The following is a 27,525-nucleotide window of genomic DNA, read 5'->3' on the forward strand; positions in this document are numbered from 1 at the left end:
TTTGTGCTCTAATTATACACTAAGTCTGCCAAATAAGCTAATATCTATTGACATTGTGTGTTGAATTGAGGCTTTCTCATGGAGGAATGGCCTGCCCAACATCCACTTCTATAGCATCCTAAAGATACAAAGAAGGCTCTCTCAAATGATTACAGATATGTTGCAATCAAGTCAAACTAACAAAGGTTAATGAGGCTTCTTTCCTGCAGTTCTAAAAACTAGTCATGGTGTGCTATCAAAGGGGAACACAACATTCCCTATTTTGAGACGTTAGCTGAAGAAAGGATTCAATGTAGAAGCTGCTTTCCAATGTATTGCCATGAACTATTGAACCAAATGAAGATATCTATCTATCTTATCATATCATCTGCAAACACATCTAATTTCGCAGTAAAATATATATGAGAGAGAGAGAGAAAGAACTAAGCAGAATGTGGGTCAAAGAACAAGAACATAGAGATGCGGTATGGGTATAGAAACAACAGGAAAGCAAACGTGATCGAATAGAACCAAAACGGACCATGAAAGACAGACGCGTACCTTCCGAACCCCAGCAAACAAACTGATGCGACGCTTCATGAATGACCTTCGTAGCAGCAGAGATATGATCGAATCAGACCTGATGTTTTCGTTCTGCAACAGGAAGGGCCCCGTCCGGGGCCGAAAAGAGCTACCTTTCGGAGAGAGGGGAAGCTGCCGCCGCTCGTAGATGGTCGATTCCCTCCCTCGCAGCGGCTGCCGGTAGGAGGGCTTCGGCGTGGTTGCGCTTTATTGATGCTCGAGGCTTGTAGCGGGCCGGCCGTGATCGAATAATAACGATTGGTTTGGATGACTTTGCAAAGCCCGTAAACGATCAAATGACTTGTGGCGTTATCATCATCATCCAATGTGACAGATAGAGTTCAAACGTCGGTAAGGCACATGACAAATCTTCCTGTTCATGACAAGAAGGCAGAAGAAGGGCAATATAAGAATGAAATACAAATACATAAATCAATTATTTTTATTTTTATAATAATTATAAAAATACATAAATCAATTAAAATAATGAAAACATCCTTTTCCATAATTATTTTTATAAAAATGAAATACAAATACATAAATCAATTAAAATAAAAAATAGAACAGTGCATGAGGTTCTCTGATATTATTTCCCTTGTTGATGTCCAAATATAAGAAGTGTATACAGCCTAAAGGAAACAAAATGTCAAATACATCAGAGCACCAGGCACAACTCCAAGCAATCAAATATTATTATCTTGTACTTACAAATATAATCACCAGAAAACACTCTTCTTTTCATTTTCTATGACCGCAAACATAGATATTTCTGCTGCTTCCCATACCATAAGAAACAGGAACATTCCTCACACGAAGGTGCATGAATTACGGGCAAACTTTATAGGCTTGTTCTTGCTGGAATCCACCACGAGCTGACATGAGACATGCTTTCGATGCTTCACCTGCACCAGCTTTCCGATCACATCCCCCCGTGATATGATATCAAAATCCAGAGTTAGAGGGACCTGTCCACCGGTGCTGGATAAAGCCATGCCTGCCCCGGCACCGTATAATGGCACCTTTTCTCCATGCAAGATGGCTGATACTGTCCTATGGCTCTTTCTAGGCTGGTAATATTTTTGCACCTGCGATTAGATACAAAAAAAGTGACAATAAGTTAGTGTCACAAAACATATATGCATAGCCAGAAACCACAGTCATGATATATACATTGCAGCGGATGCGGATCAGCTACAGGATACAACGAGGCTAGGCAGGTCATGCAGGAAAGTGTCACTACATCCTTCGTTGCTAGTTGACCATAAACAGTTCATTGTCCAAGTTATAACAAGGCCTACCATTATAAGCTAGCAACAAGGATGAGGCTAGGCAAGTCACAACGGTAAGCACCATTGAATTTGGCTTTTAGAACAAAAAACCAACCTATGGCAACTCATGGTTTTAGCATGACCATAAAAGATTCATCACTTCGTAACAAGTTTAGCGATTTAGGTTTAACAGATTTAAGCAACAAAATTGATAAAGCATAAACGATTGATGGATTGATTCATGTGAATCACCCACAAAAATGAAAATGATTTGAGGAACTAACATGCAAAAAAAGGACATATTGAAAGAGATTTTGCTTAAGGTTGTTTTACAAAATTCAGACATTTCAAATGACAAAATGACCAGCCAAAAAAATGATTCTTTTTTTCCAAGTACGCAAATACTTGGCTTTAGTGCACTGGTCTGCTTTTTGTGATGCGATAGGTTAAACAAAGCAATATGAACTTGATAATCCGACTTAGATGATACATGCATCAACTTTAAGTGGTTATGTCCCTCCAGGATGGCGGCTTTAATAATGGCACTAACAGCTAGGGGAACAACTAAAGCATCACACAATAGGATCCAAGGCATCAGGCACACTCGTAGATTAATTTCTCCTTAGTTTACCATTAACAAACACAATACAGGAACAGACTTACCTCACCGGTAGCAATTGTGATTTCTGAGAACATGAGCTGGATGGGGCTTGACGTTACATGAATGCCAAACATTGTAGCAGTATTGTACACACTTATCTTCAATGAACAGTTCACTGTGACCATCTTAGTTGGGACACCAGTGGTATCGGTACCCTCTCCAGCATAAAAGTCATCCATCGACAAGCTCTGGTATCAAGAGAGTAATTAAAAGGGAACATTTCATCGTGCAGCAGGCTCAAAGTGGCTACTTCTTAGATAATATTTATAACATGGCATTTGAAAGTTATCGATATGAGCATCATAACATGCAATAATATTTCTTAAAAAGAATTAATACATTCAAAGGAAGAAGAATATGTTGTCATTGGAAACAAATAAATAACCATGAATGAGATTTTGTTGCTGAACACGTAAAAGCCATATATTTCCAAGTAAAATCACATATAACAACACCAATCAAATAATTTGTACCTCCACAACAAATATCCTTAGCCTCATATACAATACAATAATTAAAGCCTTAACTGGATAACGAAATTCTCATATAAATGGTTTCACAATAAACATTACTTATCCTTGCGGAACTAAGTTATCAAAGCATTAAGCTCGAAATCGTAGTTAGTTTCTTCAAGCGCTAATCCTTTCTGGAGGGCATCCAGTCACAGATCCATTCCGACCCATTGATCATTAGCGACAACCTTTGCACATTTAATTTCCAAATAAGCTTCATTCCCTAACAGTACCAACTCATACAAAATCATAAATCCTTAGATTCTTGTAATATAGCATAACAATAACTTCTGTGGCGACCTCCATTCCCTAGCTAATGTCAACTATGAGTCAAAATTTAACACAAAATTAAGAAACGTCAAGTTGCAGTATGTTTCCAATTCACTGAGTAACACAAAAGCTTCAACATATCCCCGACAAAACCAACAAACTCTTTGGAAGTCATTTCTGTTGAATCTCGGATTTTGATGATATAATCAATTGGTGGGTTAATTGATCTAATCCATATTATTGAGTTAAGTGTGCAGGATTAACTACGATAATCAGAAAACATAAAGCAAGGATACCGGAGTCGAGTTTGATAGACGTTTAAGAGACCGGAGAATCATCGGAGATGCTGCCGGAACCGTCCGAGAAGAAATCGGGAACGTGTTGGAAGTTCGCCGAAGAAATCGTCGGAGGCTCGCGGAGATCACCAAGAAGGCTCGGCTACTCATTAAAGTCATCATAAAGATTGGGAGCTTGCAGGGAGTCCGTCGGAAGAGTTCGTCGGAAAAGCTCGCCGGAACAAGACTCGACGTTCGCGGTTAAAAAACTTGCTTAGGATGTTTTTTTTATGTAGTTCACCTGTAATTAGGATTAGGATTAAGAGATAATCCTATATCCTGGTTAGGGGCCAACTGGGGCCAAAATCAGATTTGGTTTGGGCGAAAAAATAAGCCAAACCAATGAATCGGAAAGTCAGGCGGTGGAACCGCCTGGCTGGGCGGTGGCACCGCCCAGCACCCGAGTGCTGGGCGGTGACACCTCCTTGGCTGGGCGGTGGCACCGCCCAGCACCCGAACGCTGGGCGGTGGCACCGCCTGGCTGGGCGGTGGAACCGCCAGCACCGGGAACCCTAAGAGAATTCAAATTTTGGAGCCCAAAATTTGAATCCTCTTGAGGCCTATAAATACCCCTCAAATCTCAGCTGAGGTTACAACTTTTGAGAAGCATTTTGATTGAGAGAAAAGTCTTAGAAAGTCTTAGCAAGCCTTGTTTTCAATTTGCTAGAGAGTTCTCCTCCTTCTTTCTTATTGAAAATTTGTAAGAGGTTGAGCTGCTTGTAAAAGGTTGTAAGAGGGGTGTTTACCCTTCCATTTTCAAGAGACTTGCTAGTGGAAGGTGGGAGCCTCATCGAAGAGGGGCCTCGCAAGTGGAGTAGGTCATTTGACCGAACCACTCTAAAAATCGGCGTAATCTCTGGTTTGCTTTTTAATATTGTCATTTACATTACTGCAAATCTTCTTACTGCTTTAGTTCCTTATTACTCTTGCTGCAATACGCCTTCAAGTTAAATTTCTCAAGCTTCGTTCTTAACGTACGAAAGATTTTATTAAAATCGAAGTTTTAATCCGCTGCACTAATTCACCCCCCCCCTCTTAGTGCCGCTCCGATCCTAACAAGTGGTATCAGAGCAAGGTTATCTCTCATATTTGGTTTAATACCCAAGAGAGATGGCTTACTCCGGCATGCAAGAGGGCCATTCTATTGCACGACCACCTTTGTTTAATGGGTCGGATTACACATATTGGAAGACTCGCATGAGAATCTTCCTCATTTCTATGGACTTTGAGCTTTGGTCTATTGTCGAGAATGGATTTCAAAAATCTTCTCTTCCGATGAGCGAATGGAATGAATCGGAGAAGAAGGTTTTTGCTTTAAATGCAAAGGCTATGAATGCCTTGTTTTGTGCACTAGACAAAAACGAATTTAATCGTGTTTCAATGTGTGATTCGGCTTTTGATATTTGGAGAACTCTTGAGGTCACTCATGAAGGCACTAGCCGAGTGAAAGAGTCCAAAATCAACATCCTTGTGCACTCTTACGAACTTTTCCGAATGAAACCAAGTGAGTCCATCGGAGACATGTACACCCGGTTTACGGATGTCATCAATGGACTCAAAGCTCTTGGTAAAGATTTTACTAACTTTGAACTAGTAACTAAAATCTTAAGATCCCTCCCTAAAAGTTGGGATCCAAAAGTTACGGCCATTCAAGAGGCCAAAGACCTCAAAGCATTCCCTCTTGAAGAACTCATTGGGTCTCTAATGACCTATGAAATGACATGTCAAGCTCATGACGAGCTCGAGAACCCCCTTCCAAAGAACAGGAAGGATATGGCACTCAAATCACAAGAAGACCACTTGAAAGGAACATCAAGTGATGAGGACAGTGACAATGACATTGCACTTTTGACTCAAAAGTTTAAAAAATATTTAAGAAAGAACAGATTTAAAAATAATACAAAAAATAAATTTGAACAAAAGAAGGACCAAGTGATTTGCTATGAATGCAAAAAACCGGGACACTTCAAGAACGATTGTCCTCAAGCCAAAAAGAGGACATCAAAGAAGAAGGCATTCAAGGCAACGTGGGATGATTCAAGCGCATCCGAAGAAGAGGAGTCCAACACCGAGCAAGTTGCTCATTACGCGCTAATGGCGTTAGGAGAAGAGGTATGCGATTTATTTAATGAAGATTTATCTTTTGAAGAACTGTCTATCGCTTTTCATGAATTATTTGATGAATGTAGAATTGTTAGCAAGAAGTTAAGTATCTTAAAGAAAGAGCATGCTTTGCTACAAGATAAGTTTGATAGTCTTCAAACTCCTCCATGCTCTAAGTGTGAGCACTTAGAAGCAATAAAAAATGAAAACTTGCTTCTTAAGGAAACCTTAAACAAGTTTAAGGTCGGTAGCAAAGGATTAGATATGATCCTTGCTCACAAGGGTCACATCGCAAATAGAAATGGAATTGGATTTGTAAAAGGATTACATCAAAATCCTACCACTTTCATAAAAGGACCTACATTACATGTTTCCTCTTATATGAAATGCAACTTTTGTTGCAAATCCGGACATATTGCCTACAAATGCCCATTTAGGAAAATTAGTTCACAAAAATTAATATGGGTTCCTAAAGGAACTATAAAGAATTCAATCATAAATAACAAAGTTAGTGGGTCAATTTTTGAGGCACCCAAAATCAAATGGGTACCTAAAAATCATCCTCTTTTGTAGACAAACCTACAAGCTAGGAGCAAGAGATGGTATCTCGATAGTGGATGCTCAAGACATATGACTGGAGATCCATCTCATTTCTCTATGCTCACTAGCAAAGAAGAAGGGTACGTTACCTTCGGAGACAACAACAAGGGCAAAATCATTGGCAAGGGAACTATTGGTAACAAATTTAATTTTTCCATTGATGATGTCTTACTAGTTGATGGATTGAAACATAATCTCTTGAGTATTAGTCAACTATGCGATAAAGGTTACATCGTTAGATTTGAATCAAATATGTGCATTATTGAAAAACCAAATCATAACATGACTATGATTGCTTTAAAACAAAATAATGTCTATACCATCAATCTTGATGAACTAAGTAATGAAATGTGCTTCTCCGTCGTAAATGATGATGCTTGGCTTTGGCATAGGAGATTAGGCCATGCAAGCATGAAAACAATATCTAAGATCTCATCTCAAGAATTAGTACGAGGAATTCCAAATTTAAAGTTTATTAAGGACAAAGTATGCGATGCATGTCAACTAGGCAAACAAATAAAAACAAGCTTCAAACCAAAAAATCAAATTAGCACTACTAGACCATTACAATTGATCCATTTGGACTTATTTGGACCAATTGATACAACAAGTCTAGGTGGAAGCAAATATGCTTTTGTGATTGTGGATGACTACTCTAGATATACTTGGACCTATTTCTTAGCTCACAAAAGTGATTGCTTCAAGTGTTTCTCTAAATTTTGTAAACTCACTCAAAACGAAAAAGGCTTCATGATTTCATCAATTCGGAGTGATCACGGTGGTGAATTCCAAAACCATGAATTTCAAAATTTTTGCGAAAGTAATGGGTACAATCACAACTTCTCAACTCCAAGAAATCCTCAACAAAATGGAGTAGTTGAAAGGAAAAATAGAAACCTACAAGAAATGGCAAGAACTATGTTGAATGAACAAAGTTTACCTAAGTACTTTTGGGCCGAAGCTGTAAATACGGCTTGCTACATCATGAATAGAGTCCTAATAAGACCATCCTTATCCAAAACTCCCTATGAATTATGGAATAACAAAAAACCAAACATCTCCTATTTTAAAGTTTTTGGTTGTAAATGCTTTATTTTAAATGAAAGGGATGCTTTAGGAAAATTTGATGCTAAATCCGATGAAGGCATCTTTCTTGGTTACTCTTCCGTTTCTAAAGCTTTTCGGGTTTTTAATAAAAGAACTTTAGTAATTGAAGAGTCTATTCATGTAGTTTTTAATGAAATTTCCGATTTAAAGAAAAATGATTTTGATGATGATCTTGGTTTTGATAATTTGAATTTAAATGAACCCTCTCCTCAAAATAGCCATTTGAATGCATCTTCTTCCGAAATTTCTTTACCAAAAGAATGGAAGTATGTAGATGCTCATCCAAAAGAGCAAATTATAGGAGATACATCAAAAGGGGTTCAAACTCGTTCTTCTTTCAAAAATTTTTGTGCTAACGCCGCCTTCCTTTCTCAAATTGAACCTAAATGCATTGACGAAGCCTTAAAAGATGATTTTTGGATCATTGCAATGCAAGAAGAATTGAACCAATTTGAGAGGAATGAGGTATGGAAGCTTGTTCCTAGACCAAGTGACCACTTAGTCATAGGTACTAAGTGGGTCTTTAGAAACAAGCAAGACGAAAATGGTATTGTGGTTAGAAACAAGGCTAGATTAGTGGCCAAAGGTTTCAACCAAGAAGAAGGTATCGATTACGAAGAAACCTTCGCTCCCGTGGCTCGATTAGAAGCCATAAGGATGCTCCTTGCCTATGCTAGTAGTAATAATTTTAAACTATTTCAAATGGATGTTAAAAGTGCTTTCTTGAATGGTTTTATTTCCGAAGAAGTATTTGTCGAACAACCTCCCGGATTTGAAAATTCTCTTCTTCCTAATCATGTATTCAAATTGACTAAAGCTCTCTATGGCTTAAAACAAGCTCCTAGAGCTTGGTATGAAAGGCTTAGTTCCTTTCTTATTTTAAATAATTTTACCAAAGGCAAGGTTGATACTACATTGTTTATTAAACATTTTGAAAATAATTTTCTTATTGTGCAAATTTATGTTGACGATATTGTGTTTGGCTCTTCGGATGAATCACTATGTGAATCATTTGCCAAATGTATGAGTCTTGAATTTGAAATGAGTTTAATGGGTGAATTAACTTTCTTTTTGGGATTACAAATCAAACAACTTAGTGATGGTATATTTCTTAACCAATCCAAATATACATTAGAATTGTTAAAACGATTTAACATGGATAATTCAAAAGCAATAAACACCCCTATGAGTACTGCGACTAAGTTAGATATGGATGAAAATGGTGAAAGTTTCGATCAAAAAACGTATAGGGGAATGATAGGTAGTCTACTCTACCTCACTGCGACTAGACCGGATATTATGTTTAGTGTAGGACTTTGCGCTAGGTTTCAATCTAATCCTAAATTATCTCATCTTAAGAGTGTTAAAAGAATATTTAGGTATCTTAAAGGAACTTCAAATTTAGGATTGTGGTATCCAAAATCTGAAAATTTTGATTTAATAGCCTATGCGGATGCCGATTTTGGCGGATGCAGAATAGATAGAAAAAGTACATCCGGAACATGCCAATTTTTAGGACATGCACTTGTTTCTTGGACTTCCAAGAAACAAAATTCAGTTGCACTATCTACGGCAGAAGCCGAATACATAGCTGCAAGTGCATGTTGTGCACAAGTCATTTGGATGAAAAATACATTAGAAGACTATGGAATTCACTTTAAAAATATTCCCATAAAATGTGATAATACTAGTGCCATATGTCTTACTAAAAATCCAATTCAGCATTCTAGAACTAAACACATCGACGTTAGGCATCATTTCATACGCGATCATGTCCTTAACAATAATATTGTTCTAGAATTCATTGACACAAAGCATCAATTAGCGGATATATTCACAAAAGCCTTGAATGAAGACCAATTTGAATTCATTAGAAGGGAATTAGGTATGTTAAATTGTCCCTAAACAATAAACTTGTTTGATTGGATTTTCCGTAAAGTTTTTCATCTTCTTTCCATCTCTCATTCCATATGACATGTTGTGAAATCTCGAAATCGACTTTGATGACTTGATAATGAATTTCAAGTTAGCGATTTGATTTAAATAAGTTTTATCTAAATCATAATCTTGATCTTGCAAAATTGGAATCACAAATAATATCTTTTGGCATTCATGAATTGATACTTACAAATATGAAAGTATTGGCATTCATGACTTGAATTTGATTGAAACATTGTATGCTTAAATTAATCATTCTCCTATGTTTCAAAAATTCTTTAAATGCCTTATGTGATGATTAAAAAGTAATGTTGAGATTTTCATGAATTTGACGATTTGAATGAGTTTGTATTCGAATTATGATCTTGACTTCGTGAAATTACTACTTGAATTTTTTTTCTTATCCCAATCTCTCTCTTATACATCTACAATTTCTGTTATTCATAGGAAGAAGAGATTAGATAATATGAATGCATGCTGAATTTTCCTCTAAAATGAACTCTGCGTAAATATTTTTGCATACTTAATTTTCAATGATAAAATCGTTGTATGACAAAATATGTGCTTCAAGTCTCATTTTCCTTTTTGTTGATGACAAAGGGGGAGAAAAGTGATGACTTATATCATTCTTAATAGCATGACAAAATATGAATTGCAAAATCCTTGAGAAAAGTGATCGATCGATGATTATCTTATATGCCTTGCAAAATCCTTGAAAATATTGTAAGATTGATTGATCATATTGAATGCATGCCTAAAATGTATAATCATGCAATTCAAGTTGAAAATCTTTATCTCTTGTCAATAGTAAAATTTGTCTCTTATCTTTCGACTTGAAAAAGATTTTCATCAAAGTTTCGCATTTACATTATGCTTAATGAGAATAACGATAAGTTCTACGGTTAGAGCTTATAGGTTTATACTTGAATTCAATGATGAAATTCAAGTGTTTTATCTTCTCATAATATGGCATATAGATAGGGGGAGTTATGTTTAACTCCGTCATCAATTGATTGTCATCATCAAAAAGGGGGAGATTGTTGAATCTCGGATTTTGATGATATAATCAATTGGTGGGTTAATTGATCTAATCCATATTATTGAGTTAAGTGTGCAGGATTAACTACGATAATCAGAAAACATAAAGCAAGGATACCGGAGTCGAGTTTGATAGACGTTTAAGAGACCGGAGAATCATCGGAGATGCTGCCGGAACCGTCCGAGAAGAAATCGGGAACGTGTTGGAAGTTCGCCGAAGAAATCGTCGGAGGCTCGCGGAGATCACCAAGAAGGCTCGGCTACTCATTAAAGTCATCATAAAGATTGGGAGCTTGCAGGGAGTCCGTCGGAAGAGTTCGTCGGAAAAGCTCGCCGGAACAAGACTCGACGTTCGCGGTTAAAAAACTTGCTTAGGATGTTTTTTTTATGTAGTTCACCTGTAATTAGGATTAGGATTAAGAGATAATCCTATATCCTGGTTAGGGGCCAACTGGGGCCAAAATCAGATTTGGTTTGGGCGAAAAAATAAGCCAAACCAATGAATCGGAAAGTCAGGCGGTGGAACCGCCTGGCTGGGCGGTGGCACCGCCCAGCACCCGAGTGCTGGGCGGTGACACCTCCTTGGCTGGGCGGTGGCACCGCCCAGCACCCGAACGCTGGGCGGTGGCACCGCCTGGCTGGGCGGTGGAACCGCCAGCACCGGGAACCCTAAGAGAATTCAAATTTTGGAGCCCAAAATTTGAATCCTCTTGAGGCCTATAAATACCCCTCAAATCTCAGCTGAGGTTACAACTTTTGAGAAGCATTTTGATTGAGAGAAAAGTCTTAGAAAGTCTTAGCAAGCCTTGTTTTCAATTTGCTAGAGAGTTCTCCTCCTTCTTTCTTATTGAAAATTTGTAAGAGGTTGAGCTGCTTGTAAAAGGTTGTAAGAGGGGTGTTTACCCTTCCATTTTCAAGAGACTTGCTAGTGGAAGGTGGGAGCCTCATCGAAGAGGGGCCTCGCAAGTGGAGTAGGTCATTTGACCGAACCACTCTAAAAATCGGCGTAATCTCTGGTTTGCTTTTTAATATTGTCATTTACATTACTGCAAATCTTCTTACTGCTTTAGTTCCTTATTACTCTTGCTGCAATACGCCTTCAAGTTAAATTTCTCAAGCTTCGTTCTTAACGTACGAAAGATTTTATTAAAATCGAAGTTTTAATCCGCTGCACTAATTCACCCCCCCCCTCTTAGTGCCGCTCCGATCCTAACAATTTCTGTGTGTGATGAAATGGGTTCAAATTGCAGTAAAAAGTGAAGCAACAAACGAATTGTCAGTTGAGAGAAGTCAATGAAGTATACCTTCACGATGACGTCTGGTTTGTAGGGCCGTGCAGCTCCCCAAATGATGAGAGAAAAGACAGTGAACAGCAGGATGAAGCTGAGGAGCGCAAGGATGATCTGGCAACGGCGTGACAGTCCCTTGTCGTCATCGAGGTCATCATACGACCCTTCTTCCTGTATCACATCGCACTCGGGCCAACCCTTCTCGTTCACTCTCTTCCTATACCCCTTTCGGCCCGACGAGGACCGGAAGGGCCCGGAGAACCGGCTCGCCGACGAGGTCCGCGAGTGGCGCCCCAAGGAAGGGTGAGAAGGGGACTCCATGGGGCTGTTGTACACGGGGGTTGCCTGCATCGACGATGACTTGTCGCCATCGTGAGAGTCCCGGGACGGGCTCTGCACGTAGTAGGTCGCCCTCTTTGGCGATCGAGGCGGCGACGATGGGGCCAAGCTGGTAACATCTGATTCGGACTTGGCGTGCATCATCTTGATCAAGAATTACTGAATCCGGCGAAACTAGCCAAGATTCTGATCGAAATCGCAAGAACTGATGAATTGATGAGCCGAGGAAATATTAACAGTACAATCAAACACAGTCTCCACAAAGTGTTGACTCGAAAATGAGAAAAACTCAAGAATTGCTGATAAATTCGTCAGAGCAGCAGATAAATCATCTAGCACTTCTGGTTGACTAAAAAACCCTACAGAAAAATCACATTTTTCTGAACTTTCGTGAGAACAAACCGGAAAAGGAAGGAGAAAATGATCAGGAAAACGCTGATTTCTTACGCAATTTGGGAAATCCGCTCGAGGACGCGAACGTACGAGAAACGAGGGTTGAGAAGGGAAAGCTGCGAGCGACCAAAGTAAAGAGCTCTCTCTCCCTACTGCTGCTACTAAAAGAGAGCAACCGACGAGTGAAGGCAGAGGCTTAGGTGCCGAAAGATCCGGAGTTTGCCCTCAAGCACACGCAGAACAATCTAGCGGAGAATGTTACAGATGGGACCCAAAGCCATCCATCGACATCATGACACATCAGATTATAACGTGATTTGCTGTTAATGTGAGATAGCTGATTCATGAAGCAGGCAGTGGTTGAGAATAACAAGTGTCGGCAGAATACTCTCTTTGCTCGTGTTTCCTTCTGCTGCCCCTTCGTTGGCTTCTTCTACCAAATATGATAATTTAATGGAGAAGGCAGCTTCAATGATGAGTCCAAATAGATGCATGTGTGGATTTGGTGGAAAGTAGGTGATCATTGGGACATCGTGAACGGTGTAATAATATGTTCATTTAAGCACTGTGGATGTAATTTAATATAGAATATGAATCTAAAATGCTTAACTAATTATCGATTTACATAATGCAATTAATCTCTACGGTTAACATTTATGCTATGGATGTGCTAATCAAGAGATTTGAATAAAGTTAATGGTTGATAACAAGAAAAAGTTGATGTAGCTGATCTTAAATAATTGAAAATTATGATTTGCTAATGAAGATGTTACTGTGCAGGTTACTACTGTATGCAGCTGAAAGTTGAAGTAGATCAAGTTTGCTCTGCTTGACACTGTGATGGAACTATCCACCACTCTTTTGGTGGACCTAAAACGTTTAATGAGGTTAGTTAGCTATGTTGGTGGTGAAGGCCTCCAATGGTTTTGTAAAGCTGAAAAGTTCTTCTCATTAGTACCTTGCAATGTGCCAACTGCTGCAGACGGCATTGACAACTGCGGTTAAATTTCAAGATGGCATCGTGATCTTTACATGGCATGAAATATGAGCCCACATCTGCTCAATTAATCAGAAGAAGATTACAAGTATCTGCTATGGATTTTATATCCACTATGGCAATGGTACAGAAATGTCAGCAATGGTCTATGTTTAACCGACTCAGTTCATTTTTCTCACAGGTATAGGGACACAAGCAAAACCTTGGAAGAAATTAAGATTAAGGATGAAAACAAGAAAGATGTAAATGCCTAACAAGAAAGATGTAAATGCCTACAGAAGACAATAGGTTTCTTATTGTTTCAAATATCATTCTGATAAGGATTAGAGTGAAATCAGGAACCAAAGCAGAATAGATTCACCAGTATTTTCAATATCATGCCAACTGAGAGAGCAGAAGAATTACCATGAATTATCGAGCTAAAAGTGATAGCTGAGATGAAAAAGAAACCGCAACCACTCGATGAAGAAGTCCTTGTTACTTGGAAAATCTAGAACCAGCATTCCTAGATGGCAATAACATTGCTACATGGAGAGTTTGCCAGATCAATTTGGGGGAGTTCACAGATGATGCAGTTCCTGCCCATGTGCACTTGACCTGAGAAAGAAGAAGGAAGAAAACAGATGTCAATATTTTTATGTGGACCACTGGGAGATCAGTAAGCTGGAGACAAGGAACACGGTGTTCAAAGAGGACATGTCAACTACTGCCTTCAAATGATGAAGGCTTACAGCAGGCACTGACCATGACACACTACCTTCCATGAAATACGAGGAATTGTACCTGGATTTTACTCGGGACCACCTGAGTTGCATATACCTGTAAGAATTGTAGGCTCATTTAAATGCATGATATGCAAACAATAGTCACCACCACAATAAACAGGCCTTATACAAATATATGACAGCAAGTGCAGCAAATTTCCTGGTACTGGAAACAACATGTAGTCTTTGCAAACCTACAATCCTGAGTAAATGTTTCACTCACCATAGAATTCCTTCTGTGTCTGACTGAGGGTAGCACAAACCAGTCTTAGGGGTTAAGGCCCATTATCCAAAGGAAGCCCATAATAGTCCCTTGCCTGGCTGGGCAGCCCAGACACATTATGAGCCCTAACGATGAGCAAAGAGCATTCCTTCAGCCTGAAAGCCATGTTTTGATCTTTAGCAGGCAAAAAGGTCAGAAAGAGTACAGGTAGAAGCTGGAACCTGGGAAGAATGGAGACAAGTGATCCCTTTCTTCTTCAACCAAATTTGCAGATACTAATCAGAACTTCCATGCCAAATCAATACCTTATTTTTCTTGTCCCTGAACTCTGGCTCGTCAGTCTGGTTATTCTCAAGTAAATTACCCAGCCTGGCTTTGTTTCCAAGCTTGGTTTCTGATAAAAGTCAATAAGGATATCTTCTTCTGCTTACAACAATTTCAAGTTCCAGAGAAACACCAACATCTGCACCAGAAGGTCCATGATTAACAATCTGTTCAAACAAATAAGGTATACTCTTTCATATCATGATATACATCTATCCCACTTTCTATAAAATTAGTTCCCTCCTTGAGCTGCTTCTTCTCTATCAAAGATTGGATATTTTTTAGACAATATCCGACTAAACTGCTCCTCTCTTTTAGCCTGTTCTGAGTAAAAGTTTCATCTGCATGAGCAGTAAATGACAATAATTAGTAGTTTTTCGAAATGGTCTCACCAATGTCATTGCAACTTTGTGCTTTATCAAGGATAACAATGTACTGGACATCTCTTGTAACCTAAAAAACTCAACACGAAAAGCTAATTGACAGAAAGCATAGATCTGATTGCACATTCAAGTATAAAATTAACTTTTTACAATTTTTTTTAAGAAAAAAGCAGTATATGCTAACTGCCGGCACTATGGTAGGGAAAAAAGGTAAACCAAAAAAGATGAGTTGACTGAATTAATGACACTAGCATTTGATTGAATAAAATACTTGTAATTTCATAACCTAGACATGGTTTCAAAATATTGTCGCTGTTGTCTATTGGTATGATCAAAGAATAAAAACAAAGATTTCAATAATGACATGCAACTGCTTCTAAATTTATGTAACAATTCAATAAGAACAGCTTCATATTCGCAAATTTTGTTTAAATGGTTGCAGTTGAATTCCTTCAATCTCATTCATGGGGTGAGATATTCCGGTTTAAGATTTTTACACCAAGTTATGGCTTATGACAATGTGATATGGCTCAGCACATGCCATGCCAATGTCATGAACTGATACGGTCAATATATTGGCCTAGGTTAGTAGTAGTAGGTCCATCTATTCTCATATACCAAACTAATCCATCATTTTGTTCTAATCTGAGGCTAGTTGTAGTATAGAGCTTAAGGGGCTATAAGCAAGCCCCACAGCATAGCATGCTAATCCTTGCTCTTGAAATGTGGAAAGTTTATTTAAATTCCCAATAAGCATTATATCAAGAAGTGAAGAAGCATTTTCTAAAAACATCCTGGATTTTCAGCTAGTTGGATACTGCAACTTGTGTTTCATTTGAAACAATTTATTGAAGAAGGTAATAACCAGCTTTCTGTTGTAGAAAGGAAAAAGCTAACTGGTTCCAGAGCTAAATGAGTGATATCAAAGATGCCAGCAATATTGAGTTTGTGACTGCAGTTGGAGCAGCTGCACATGCTGTTACTTTGCAGGAGGAAGAAGAAGATTTATTGAACCAAAACAAGACAATTGATCAATTGATGCACCCGACAGCCAAAGTTAAAAGCGAAAGAGAAGATAGCATGAACAAGCCAACTGATTCCAGCAGATTATCCAGATGGTTTGAGGCAAAAGCTGGAAGACAATCAGGTACATTTCTGTTATATTCCCTTCTGTAGTTCCTAAATTACCAAAAAAAGCCGAATCATTGAGGTCATCATCAATTACAGATAGATAAGAAAGTTTAATATGATTTTGCATCACTTTTCGTATGATCAACGATACAGGAACACCTTCAAGCATCAGATCCAACACCCAAAAGAGTTTATAAAGGAAATAAGAACACACTTAGTTGTAGATGATACTTAAATCAAAATGGCAGTAATAATCAAACAGAAGATGTTGGAAGAATCTGGTCCTGATGACAGACAATCACGAAATGCAAAGGTCATCAGTCTTCCCATTAAAATCAACAACTTTCTCTGATAAGTATCAAATGATGCAGGTAGTAGTAGATTTGAACGTGGACAAAGGCAGACAGGCCGACAAAACCCATCCACCACCAAACCTACAGCATCGTTTTCCAAAAAAGAAAACGGAGGCAAGAGAACAACTGACTCCACTAGGATGGAAACAAAAGTGGATGCATGGGAAAGAGCAAAGATGGATAAAATAAGAAAAAGGTAATTATAGCTTAGCCATCTGATGTATCAAAAGGTTTCAGCAGCAGCAAGTTTTTCTGCTTAATCTACTTCTACCAAACTGAAACATTTTTCAGGTATGACAAGATGAAGTCCATTATTCTGGAATGGCAGAATGAGAAGAAGCTAAAAGCCAAACGCCGAATGGAACGAAAAGAGGTGTACAATAACCGACTCTCGTAGACATGATGATGCACTAGTTTCAATTTTCTCCTTTTTTTTATTTTGTCCTATTTAGAGCCTTGGCCACCCCAACTTAAAACCAACCTCTCTGTTGGAAACATAATCTTGCTAAGGCCTCTGAACTGCAAGAAGCAATAGAAACTGCCATCAAATGCAGTTCCTCAATCCAAAACAAGCAACTCTTACAAGTCAATTGGAAACTTAGATCAGAAGATTCTGAAACACTTGGGTAATTCAGCCCCTATATCAGGTAGGCAAAGCTCCAGTTTGCACATCACCAGCTTCTAAAGCAGCATTGGCAGTATGCTCCCGACTAACTAATTACACATTCAAATAAGCACAACTCTCTTGACATCTCTTATAATCAATCAACTAGCATCCTGTTGCATTTTATATACAGCAAAAGGCAACAGAAAAAAATCAGCACTTCATATCCTCAAAAAGTTAGCTCATTACTTTATTTGAAAGCTAAGAACTGCTTTTCCATCAAAGGATTTGTTAATTGCAATTACCCTGTCACAACTTATATTTGAAATCAAATTTGTAAAAAAATCTTACCCAGGCAATTTACTAAATATTTCTTTTCACTAAAAAAGGCAAATGTCAGTCTTACATCCCAACGTAGACATGTAGACAATGATATGCTACTGCGACATGGAATCCTACTATCTAAGCTTATTTTATACTTAATAAAGGAAATCTTGTTGCAAGAAAAAAAATTTGGCCATGAGGATATTCTTGAACCAAGCTCCAATATGTTTCGCATGCATCTCTTCTCTGAGAAGATCCTCCCAGTTTTTTAATCTTTCCTAGAAGATCATTATGGCAAGCATCTGATGTCAATGAACTGTGCATGCCATAAGCTAATTGTTGATACATAAAAGAACTATAAACAGGAAGGATTTATGATGCCTTAAGTGAGAAAAAAAGTAGCTGACTGTTTAATGTGAAAAGTGCAGAGGGATCTGGAACTCAGACACAAAAGAGCATTACGAGAACATCGAATTGAGGTATCAAGGATTGACAAAATGGCTGATGGAGCAAGAGCCCTTGCAGAAGAAAGGAAAAGAAATGGTGAATCAACAACAATGGAGAAGGCAAACAAGATGCGATCCACAGGGAAAGTTCCTCATACATGCTTCTGCTTCTGAAATATCAGCAATTGAGTAGAAACTGCACATGCCTAGGGCACTTCATCTGTACAATCAAAAGGCAATTAGCTTGTGAATCTTCCTTCACTCTTTATATGAAATTTGACTTGAGTAGATTGAACAGCTCATCTATCTTGGTGTAAATATGTACACTATCTATATTATGCAAATTAGCAACTTGAACCAATGCGGAACTTCAAATATGCTAGCGAAAGTAGAGAATGTCTATGCAACAAACAGAACAAACTAAGTTTTACCAAAAAAACTGGTTTAACCTCATATGTCAAATATAATATCTTCATTAGTCCTGCATCGGAAGTGGGCAAGAATAAGATTGACTTACAAAGGTCTGATGAGTGAACTACTGTCAATGGACTATACCTCATATGTACCGTGTTAGGATTTGATTTGAAGCAGTTAAATATTTAGAATTAGTGTCTCCTTTAATTTAAGAATAGAAAGAAACATATGACAGTTAATTGTTTATGCTTACAAGCCTAAGACAATCTCCAAGTTTGTTCTGTCAGTTCAGAAGACGATACGAACCAGTGTGACACCTTTTAGCATATTCTATCGAAGTATATAATGTAATTCAACTAAACAGATACTACTCTAGCATTTGTTGCTGCAAAAGAAACTGATCGAGAAAGAAGACCATGTATAAGGGAAACTTACATCCTAAGAGCTTAGGAAGTTCTTGTAAGATCCACTCTAAAGTGCAGGATTGTCCACTTGACAATTCGTCATACCCCAATGATCATAGTACCCCACGAAAATGCATACCGCCTAGGCATTTCATCGAACAAAGGTCTCCCCTCGCTTAAAAATCCAGACTCGCAGTATTCCGTAACTAGGATGTTCCAGAGATGAAGCTTCTTCTTCCCCGACCTCCTACAAACCCTATGCGCCTCGTCCAATAAGAAGCATTAACCATATACATCGATAAGATGGTTGCAGGTGAAGGAGTCCTGATCAGAGCACGTGGCGACGATCATTCGGGCGTGGAGCCGCCGCGCGGTGATTAGGGTCTCCGTGGCGGCGCAGTGTTCGAGAACGGCGACGAAGCAATCCGGGTGAACCGATCGGCAGAGAACCAGCAATCGGATTGCGTCCTTCGGGCGACCAGCGGCAGCGAGGGATTGGATGAGCAGGGATTTCGGAGGTCGGAAGCGGAGAACGGCCCGCGGATAGGCGGGAGATCTCATGGGGTTTTTGGGAGCTGAGAGAGAGAGAGAGAGAGAGAGAGAGAGAGATTTGATTAGGCAAAGAAATTGGGAATTTAACATATAACCCCCTACAGCTCATAATAGATGACATTTGGTAGAGCGAAGTACTGGGAATATTTCATGTAAACCCCTTATATTCCTTAATATTTAAAGTTCATCCAGCGGTATGCATTGATGGTTATTTTTGGACTTCTATTGTAAGACGCGCAGCAATTCCGGAATAGTCAACGATAGTCAAGGAATAATAAAAGCAAGTTCCTTTTATAATGCAAGTTTTGTTGGTTGATTTCATGCTAGAAGGCAATTGCATTGGTTCCATCAAAGCAATGGGGATGCTTTTTTGGCTAGTTTATTTTTTTATTTTAATTTTCATAAAATGTCCCTACTTATTTATGAAGTTGTTGAAATGGATATATTCATTATTTGAAAAGGTCTTTGATAGTCTATGTTTCTTTTTAGTTGATTGAACCCGAACTAAACTATTGAAGTGTGATTTTGATTTAGAACTATCAAACTATTGATCAATTCAATTCTGATTCGTATCAAACAGAAAATGTGACAACCACTTTACCACCATTTAGTGTTGCAAAAGATATCACCAATTTATTCAATAGGATAATCGATAGAATAATGGAGGAAGAAGGAGAAGATCGAAGGGGAGAAGCTTGATTTATCCCAAAGTTCTTCCCTCTTCTTACGTGCAAGTAATTACATTCTTTTTATTTTTTTTATTTTTGTTTCATAATTTTTTTAAATTTCATAATGATGAGTTCAAGTTCATCATCACTTGAGCTTATGCTCGAGTGATTTTTTTTGTTTGATATCTAAAATCCTTTCTATTTTTTGAAAAATAATTATCAAGTTCTTCACGTGTATTGCACATCATTTAAATTCTTCGATCAAAATAGTACGAGGCTACTCCTTATCATCAATATTCTCCCCTTAAGTGTAGAATCTCTGCATCCAAATGTGTCAACAAAAAAATTTAATGCTTCGAGGTTGCATGTTGTTGTCCCAACATACACTGTCAGTGCCACAAATGCACACTTCGGAGCTACTTTTATGTCATGCATACAGGTGGAGACATGTTCTCTGTCACATAAATACCATTAAACAAAAGCTCTTGTGGAATAACATCTGTTCCTGCACAGGTGGAAACAAAACATTATCTTCTGCTCTAAGGAATCTCCACAAAGACATGTTGCAGTGTGGAATCTGGTGGCGGTGGGACCTCACAGGTTTTGTCCTGCTTTGTGCTTGCATCTTTTGGAAGGTGAGTTGGAGTTTTGTGTCAAGCCTGGAAAGCCATCACTTCATCTTCACTCGGAGGAAGAAGGGAAGCCAAGATGTTGGAAGGCAAGGCAATGATTCAGGAGACAGACATGCCTGTGAAGATGCAGCTCCAAGCCATGTCCTGTGCCTCAGAAGCCCTTGACCTCTTTGATGTCCTCGACTGCAAGAGCATGGCTGCCTACATCAAAAAGGTATCTATCTCTTTGTGCAGTCCACCATCATCATCTCTGCCTCTCTCTTGTTCCTCCAGCATCAACTGTTTTGGTTGTTCATGTGGTAGGAGTTTGATCTTAGGTATGGCCCTGGATGGCAGTGTGTGGTGGGTTCCAACTTTGGGTGCTTCTTCACTCACAAAAAGGGCACCTTCATCTACTTCTGCTTGGAGACACTCTATTTCCTCATCTTCAAAGGTGCTGCTGCTTGAGCTATCTAACCATGTACATCACTACTTTGGAATCCAGAGGAGCTTTTGGAAGCCTTGAATCCTATTCCATACTGGAGGTACTCTTCTTACTGTACCTCACATCCCAGTTTAGGATTTCATGACTTAGGTCATCCAAACATGTAATCAGGGTTATGATCAGTAAAGTTCTTATCCAGTTCAGAACCAGCTTACTCCAATTTGGTATCAGTGATGTTCTGTATTCTCCAACAAATTTGCACTTTAGTCCACTAATTTTTCTTACATTTGTTGAAGACATGAGATCACAGTCAATACCAAGTTTCATGCCGAGTCATCGATCGAGTTCTTTCGATCTCTGAATGACTAAGATAAACTCTGTTTAACCAAAATCAGATCAATCTATTCATATTTTGTATTGTCTATGCTGATCCCATTCATATCTTAAAGAAAGGGTAGCAAGGGTATGAAAATGTTCATCTAAGCCATCAGACATCCCACCAACCTATCGCATAAAACAGGCAAAATGGAAGACAGCCTCCAACAATTCGTAGGCTCACAAGACAATCGGTAAAAGTGCACAACTAGAACTATAAGAAACTTGAACAAATGATTTGGTTCCAGAAAATATTTACAGTTTCAGGGCTTACTAGAGCAAAAACTGCCACAACAAGTCTGATCAAAGTAAGGGCATGCAGCCAAATACATAAGATAACAGAGAAAAATTCAGATAAAATGAGGGAAACTTAACCGACCAGCATGGGCTTCATATTGAAGGTAAGAAAAGAGGGAAGAAAAGATCACTGGAAACATATGAATATTATGGACCCGGCACATAGACATCTTTAGAGGACAAAATTGGCATCAACATACAAACAAGAATCACTAATTAGCACTTGGCTGAAGCAGCAAATTGCCGCTGGCATATGGTATTGAAAACCTTTAAGTAGTGTGGAGGCTAGGATCGCTTGCTTCTCCTTAAATTTGGAAATCAATTACACAGTTATGTAGCTTCTCCGCAGCTTCGATGTCAGAGATGACTGTATGCAATTCGTTAGCTTTGCAGTCAACTTTACATCTGAGGGAACTTCTAGATGTCTTCTTTGAGTGTTCTTTGGATGCGACACAATTCTTTGCTTCAACATATGAAGCAGCAGGATTGCTACTTGTGTTCGGAACACATGATTCTGTTTAAGAAAATATCTTCTTATGTCAATAGATGATAGCTTCTCTGGTTATGCTCATTGTTTGATAGATTTGCTATATCTGCTACTTGCCAATAGTTGATTGGATATTTATTTGGAAAACAACAGGTTACATGGTGGTGAAGCTTAAGTTTAACTGAAATCTTTCACTACAGGGAAAATCCAGACTACGGGCAGAAACTTCCATGCAAAAAAAATGAAGTCTTAGGTGGAACTTCAGTATCATTTTCCCTATTCACCTAATCTTTCTTGCATACAAATTACCAGTTCACCTAAGCTGTTCAATCACATTCTAACAACAATGTCTCCTAGGTTATGACCCTTCAGTGTATTAGTTCCTGTACTCCATTTCCCGGGATTGCTTGAACCTCTAAACCAAAAGCAACAACAATTCTTTTCCATACCATCTTTTTTAATCCGATCATACTTTGAGGCCTGACCCTTGCTTCACGGTCTTTGAGCATTTTTTTCATATTCTTCATTTGGAATTGTCTTATGACTAGTACTCCTAGAACTCACTATATTAAGACATACTTATCATACTCTAGATATAGAATACTGTTTTAGGCAAAATGCAGATATAGAATCACTGCAGAACTTGGCATGATAGTACCAAAGTATCCATGAAATCAAGGAAGAAACAAAATGCTTATTACCTCTAGGAGGATTTGATGATTCTTCTATCGCCTTGTGGGCACGTGTTACACACAACCAGGTTCGTTCCCTCTCCTGCTCTTGGACGGTTGAGATGGGAATATGCCAATGGCCTCTCTCATTTTCCTGATTGTTTCAGAAAAAAAAAATCTTGATCAGTACTCGTAACTCATTCCATCTGTAATTTTGAGTCGTCGTATGGCTTTGCATTCAAGTAAAATCTTGATCATTACTCTTAACTAATTCCATTTGTAATTTTGAGTCGTCATACAGATTTGCATTCAAGTAACAAGGAAATGTTATTTGATGGCCTCTTTTATGTCTGCCAATTTTTTCCAAGTAAAAATGTACCGCAACTCTAGACAATACTTTATTTCATTAATTGGAGAATGCATCTTTAGAATCATATCTGAACTGTTAAATACGTTTGAGGCTTGCAATATTAGGGTTACATTCCTCTTCCAGTATCATGTAAATATAGTTACCAAATAAGCAGAAGACGATCTATAAGACTAGAAAAGATCCTTGTGCTAAGTTGAATGCTAACAAAAAAAATTTGAGCTCCTACAACTTGCATTTTAACAGATGTAGCACATTTGACTGTTTATTTCTCTTAATTCTCTTTTTTATCCCTTCATTCAGTTAGGGGATCAAACCTGAATAACAATGGAACACGGAGGTGGCATATCAAACTCAAAGCTTCCTTCGTGAAAACTGAAATGTACCTATCACAGGGTAAAGCGATCATGTCGTTAGATCGATCACCAGAGTCTCACCACATCAACAAGCTATCAAAACAGGGGATGTTCCAGTCCTCCATGGCTAGAACTGGTGGAGAGAAGCTAATAAGATGTGTGCATGCAAACTGCAGGAATTTTAAGATCAGACATCCACCAACCATGCAGTGTTAATTGTGAGTCTATAACTTGGCATCACATGCAACTCATGTATTCGGCATTCAATGTGGTCTTTGCTATTTGTCTCTATCACAGATTAACAGATACAATGAGGCTTATCTAAGAAATGCAAAGCTCCAAATGTTGGAAAGCTCTTTGCTTACCTGATGCCTTTCTTTCCATCTGGGGAAGAAATCATTCCCTAAAACCTGGAATATATGGTCTCTCATCTCATCATTCGTCACGATTAAGCATTTACATTTTATAGCTGCATATAACCAGTACCTGAACCATATGTTATTACCTATGATGATTTGTTTCAGAAGAACAAAAGATCAGTAACATCTCAAAAATAAACATGAAAGAACAACTGAGAAGCCAAATACTTCTTCCAAATCATAGTCTCTTATCACCAAGGCATGACATATGTTGAAACACTGTTACCATCAGGTTAGTTAAGCCAATAAAACACAAGAAGAGCACAAAAAGCCTCACCAATCATCATTAGATCCGGTAGGGGTCTCATAAATAGCATCTGCATATTTCCATTTCTCTAAAAGCTTCATGTTGAGCGGCACATTCATCTTGCCTCCGGTGAGGCGTTTGTTATGTACGATGATCAGTGGCCATCTCTTCATGGGAAGCTTCTGCCGTATGGCATTAACAACTGCATTGACCTATACGTTCAAAAGGAAGATTAAGTCAACAGGAACTCCAATAAATAGTCAAATCAAATCTTAGTACATTAGTTCCATCTCAGTTTCTTGATACACGCCTTATTAATGGAGAACCGCCGCTGACTAAAAAGACCAATATTTGCAGCATCAACGACAGCTTCAAATGGACCATAATAATCTAACCATTTCTGCAAGAAAAACCATTCATCATCGATGCCCTGCATAACTTTGTTTGAAAGAAAACACTAAAGCAGAAGATTTGCATGCAGGGATCAAAAGCATGAAACCACAGATGAGTAGGTGCAAGCTGATAGAATAAGTAGCTTAAGAACTGGGGGATCTCATACTTGAAACTTGTGAAAATTTGAGTTCCTTTCTCTTTTGTTGGCCAGTGATGCTACAGAGTTGGCAAAGTTTTCTGTCTCGATTGGATCAAGGTCTATGGTCACCAATTTGTCACCACAAGCCATGCAAACGCCGTCTGTGCTAACACCAGTATGTGACACATTCCACTTTCCTTTGCCCAGCCATCCCTGCCCATGCCATCCCCCTCCACCTTTCTCAATGGCTTCTGCCACCGCCTGCACATCCCATTTCCTTTTCCCCAGCCTAGATGCAGCTGAGCTCCTAAACCAAGCCTCGAGTACCGTTGCTGTAGATGGAGACACCTGCCTAACATTGGTTCTAAGCTTGTGCAGTAGATAGTAAACCTTTTCTCCTCTACGAGCTGCGACGCTAGCTCTCATGAGCGCCTCCAGCTCAGGCTCTTCGGGGTGGACGCCGTTCTGCGACATGTGTGCTTCGACCTCGAAAGCTTTGTCGACGTCGCCATCGTTGCAGAAGGTCAGCAATGCAGGACCATAGGAGCGCAACTTTGGAGTCACGCCCAGAGGCTTCATTTGCTTTACAATCTCAAAGGCCATATCGCCGTTGCCCATTGACATTGCTACTCGGGCCACCGATGTTAGAGCTGCCTCGCTCATCGGAATCTTCTCCAAGCACATCTTTTCGTATATCTCCAGTCCCCTGGTTCGAGCGTAGTCTCTGATGTCTTCGCTGACTTGAATTGGAACTCCATCTTTCCGGGCTCCTTGGCTTGCATCTTTAATTAGGGCTCCATTCGACTCGGAAGTATGTTGGGCGTTCTCCTCGTGTACCACTTCCCCATCTTCTTCACCTGCTTCGGCCGAATGCTTCGACAAAGACTCGTTGCTCGAGTAATGTGGATTGGAACCAGAAGAACCACTTTTTGCTGGGTGAATGACCCCGATGGCCGCAGCAGAACACAAATAGAGCAGCACGTTGTAGTGGTACTGCTTCAGCTTGATACCTTCTTTCACGGCGGAGTCATATAGGGCAATGGCGCCCATCACATCCCCCGTCTTCGAGCGCATATCCAGCTTCACTCTAAGATCGATTTCATCTTCGCGAAGCTTGGGTTTCTTACTCTTCTTCTTCATCCTTCTCTCTTCCTCCTTTTCCTTGTCTCTTCTCACCCAAGGTGTCATCTTTTTTGACTTCCGAGCCGTGCCTTCGCCTCTGGACCTCAGAAAAGCCAGCCTCTGTTTGGCGACGCCAAGCTCAACATTCTTTACCTCACTCGCTGTTCCACCCTCAGCTCGCCCACCATTTCTGCCAACCCTTTCGTCTCCCTGGGTTCTCTGATGCTTGGCTCGCTTGTCATGGGTCTGTTCTCCGAGGGCAATTCTCTCATCGACGTTGGTCGCGGGGGTCCTGGCCGCGGAGATCTTGGAGAAATCATCGACGATCGTGCGACCGAGGGGTGAGAGCGTGAGGAAGTAACTAAAGGAGTGAGATTTGAGAGCAAAAGGAAACTGGTACTTCGGGCGAGAGGTGAAGGAAGCAAGGAGTTCTCTTTGGAAGGGTATGGAGAGGACGGAAGCCATGCAGGGATGGCCAGTGATGAAGAGACTTCCATGGCGGGTAAACAGAGTCCAAGAGGAGGTATATGGATAGGCCGAGAGGCCGAGAGGATAAGATTTCTTCACACAAATAGCATTGAAAGCTTATTTTTTAAAATATATTCAATAACAATAATTATAAAAATTAATTTTTTGAAAATCAGCAATATCGATCTTTTAGTATCTATTATAAAAAGAAAATATTGACGTGCCGCCTGATATGTTTGGATCAATGTATATTTATTTTTTTTTGGCTCAATTTATCCCATGCCTAAATTAATAACCGAAAGTAGGTGAGTATGGACTTGAATGCTCAACCCTTTGATTGTATTGAATATGAGTTTTTATATATGGTCATAAATAAATAAAATATTTCATGAAATATTTATGATGAGACAGCTTTTATCCACCTCCAATAATCTCCCCTTAGCTTCTTATCTATGCGAGCGACAAGAGAAGACAACTTATAACAACTTGTCTTGAACCCTTATGTATGTGAGCAAATAGGTGGAGAATGGTCTTCATCTCCTCCTTCTACTCTAGACATCATCTGGAGGCCACAAGTCGGATGATGATTAGCTGATGATGTTCTCTTTATCATTTGTTCTCCTCTCTCCCTCCCTCTCCCCCCCTCCCCCTAAGGCATGCTTTGCCAGAGAGATTTGAAGTGTGATATTTAGTTCATCCAATATGTTAAACTTATACCTCTCGATTGGTTCTCCGGCTCAACATGTTAGACGGATGACGACAGAGTTAGGGGGCACGCTCGACGAGGAGTGGCCCCTTGTTGGGAGATAGAGGTCATCAATTCAAGACATGGGTTGAGCGTGCCTCCTAACCAGACTCTCTCTTCGAGCATGGAGGTTGACGATGATGAGGATTGATTTTCTAACCTGCGAGACTCAATGGCGACCGAAAGGGAGGGTCGAGTTTTCCGAACTTCATATTTCGATCGAAGAAGGGGGTTAGGATTTTCGACCTCCCTGGCTCGGTGAGGACCACAAGCAAGGGGTGCGAGAATTGTTGGCCACAATCCATCACCGAAGGAGCCACCTCGAGCAAAGGGGGCCCATTTCTTATTGACCTGGTCGGGTTTCTCGATTGTCACACCTTAG

The 27,525-nt window shown here is 39.4% G+C and overlaps 4 protein-coding genes across 6 annotated transcripts; 2 read left to right on the forward strand and 2 right to left on the reverse strand.

The window, feature by feature from the left end:
- Positions 1-1,113: 1,113 nt before the first annotated feature.
- Positions 1,114-12,627, reverse strand: LOC135596062 (uncharacterized). The gene is made up of 4 exons (XM_065087752.1): positions 12,469-12,627; positions 11,698-12,380; positions 2,493-2,678; positions 1,114-1,646 (listed from the first exon to the last, which is right to left on the reverse strand). The coding sequence occupies exons 2-4, from the start codon at positions 12,163-12,165 to the stop codon at positions 1,368-1,370; spliced, it is 933 nt and encodes a 310-aa protein (XP_064943824.1). The 5' UTR covers positions 12,166-12,380; positions 12,469-12,627; the 3' UTR covers positions 1,114-1,367.
- Positions 12,628-14,571: 1,944 nt separating this feature from the next.
- On the forward strand, positions 14,572-18,249 carry LOC135596061 (remorin 1.4-like). The gene is made up of 5 exons (XM_065087751.1): positions 14,572-14,906; positions 15,987-16,252; positions 16,608-16,785; positions 16,881-16,962; positions 17,946-18,249. Exons 2-5 carry the CDS (start codon positions 16,018-16,020, stop codon positions 18,135-18,137), a joined length of 687 nt encoding a protein of 228 aa, XP_064943823.1. The 5' UTR covers positions 14,572-14,906; positions 15,987-16,017; the 3' UTR covers positions 18,138-18,249.
- A 2,084-nt stretch (positions 18,250-20,333) lies between these two features.
- On the reverse strand, positions 20,334-26,479 carry LOC135596063 (proteinaceous RNase P 1, chloroplastic/mitochondrial-like). Of its 2 annotated transcripts, none has more exons than XM_065087754.1 (7): positions 24,836-26,479; positions 24,587-24,676; positions 24,307-24,488; positions 23,976-24,096; positions 23,572-23,640; positions 22,918-23,041; positions 20,334-21,561 (listed from the first exon to the last, which is right to left on the reverse strand). In XM_065087754.1, the coding sequence occupies exons 1-7, from the start codon at positions 26,393-26,395 to the stop codon at positions 21,545-21,547; spliced, it is 2,163 nt and encodes a 720-aa protein (XP_064943826.1). In that variant the 5' UTR covers positions 26,396-26,479; the 3' UTR covers positions 20,334-21,544. The 2 variants fall into 2 exon arrangements, with proteins under 2 accessions (XP_064943826.1, XP_064943825.1); XM_065087753.1 differs by lacking the exon at positions 20,334-21,561 and adding an exon at positions 21,648-22,243.
- LOC135596064 (uncharacterized) lies at positions 20,710-23,974 on the forward strand. 2 transcript variants are annotated; one of them, XR_010480756.1, is made up of 3 exons: positions 20,710-20,847; positions 20,937-21,157; positions 23,558-23,974. XR_010480756.1 is itself a non-coding variant. In XM_065087755.1 (2 exons), the coding sequence occupies exons 1-2, from the start codon at positions 20,710-20,712 to the stop codon at positions 21,078-21,080; spliced, it is 282 nt and encodes a 93-aa protein (XP_064943827.1). In that variant the 3' UTR covers positions 21,081-21,266. The 2 variants fall into 2 exon arrangements, 1 of the variants encoding a protein (XP_064943827.1); XM_065087755.1 differs by lacking the exon at positions 23,558-23,974 and having other exon boundaries at positions 20,937-21,266.
- Positions 26,480-27,525: the final 1,046 nt, after the last annotated feature.

This window comes from Musa acuminata, chromosome BXJ1-10 (assembly GCF_036884655.1).
Source record: "Musa acuminata AAA Group cultivar baxijiao chromosome BXJ1-10, Cavendish_Baxijiao_AAA, whole genome shotgun sequence".
NCBI lineage: Eukaryota > Viridiplantae > Streptophyta > Magnoliopsida > Zingiberales > Musaceae > Musa > Musa acuminata.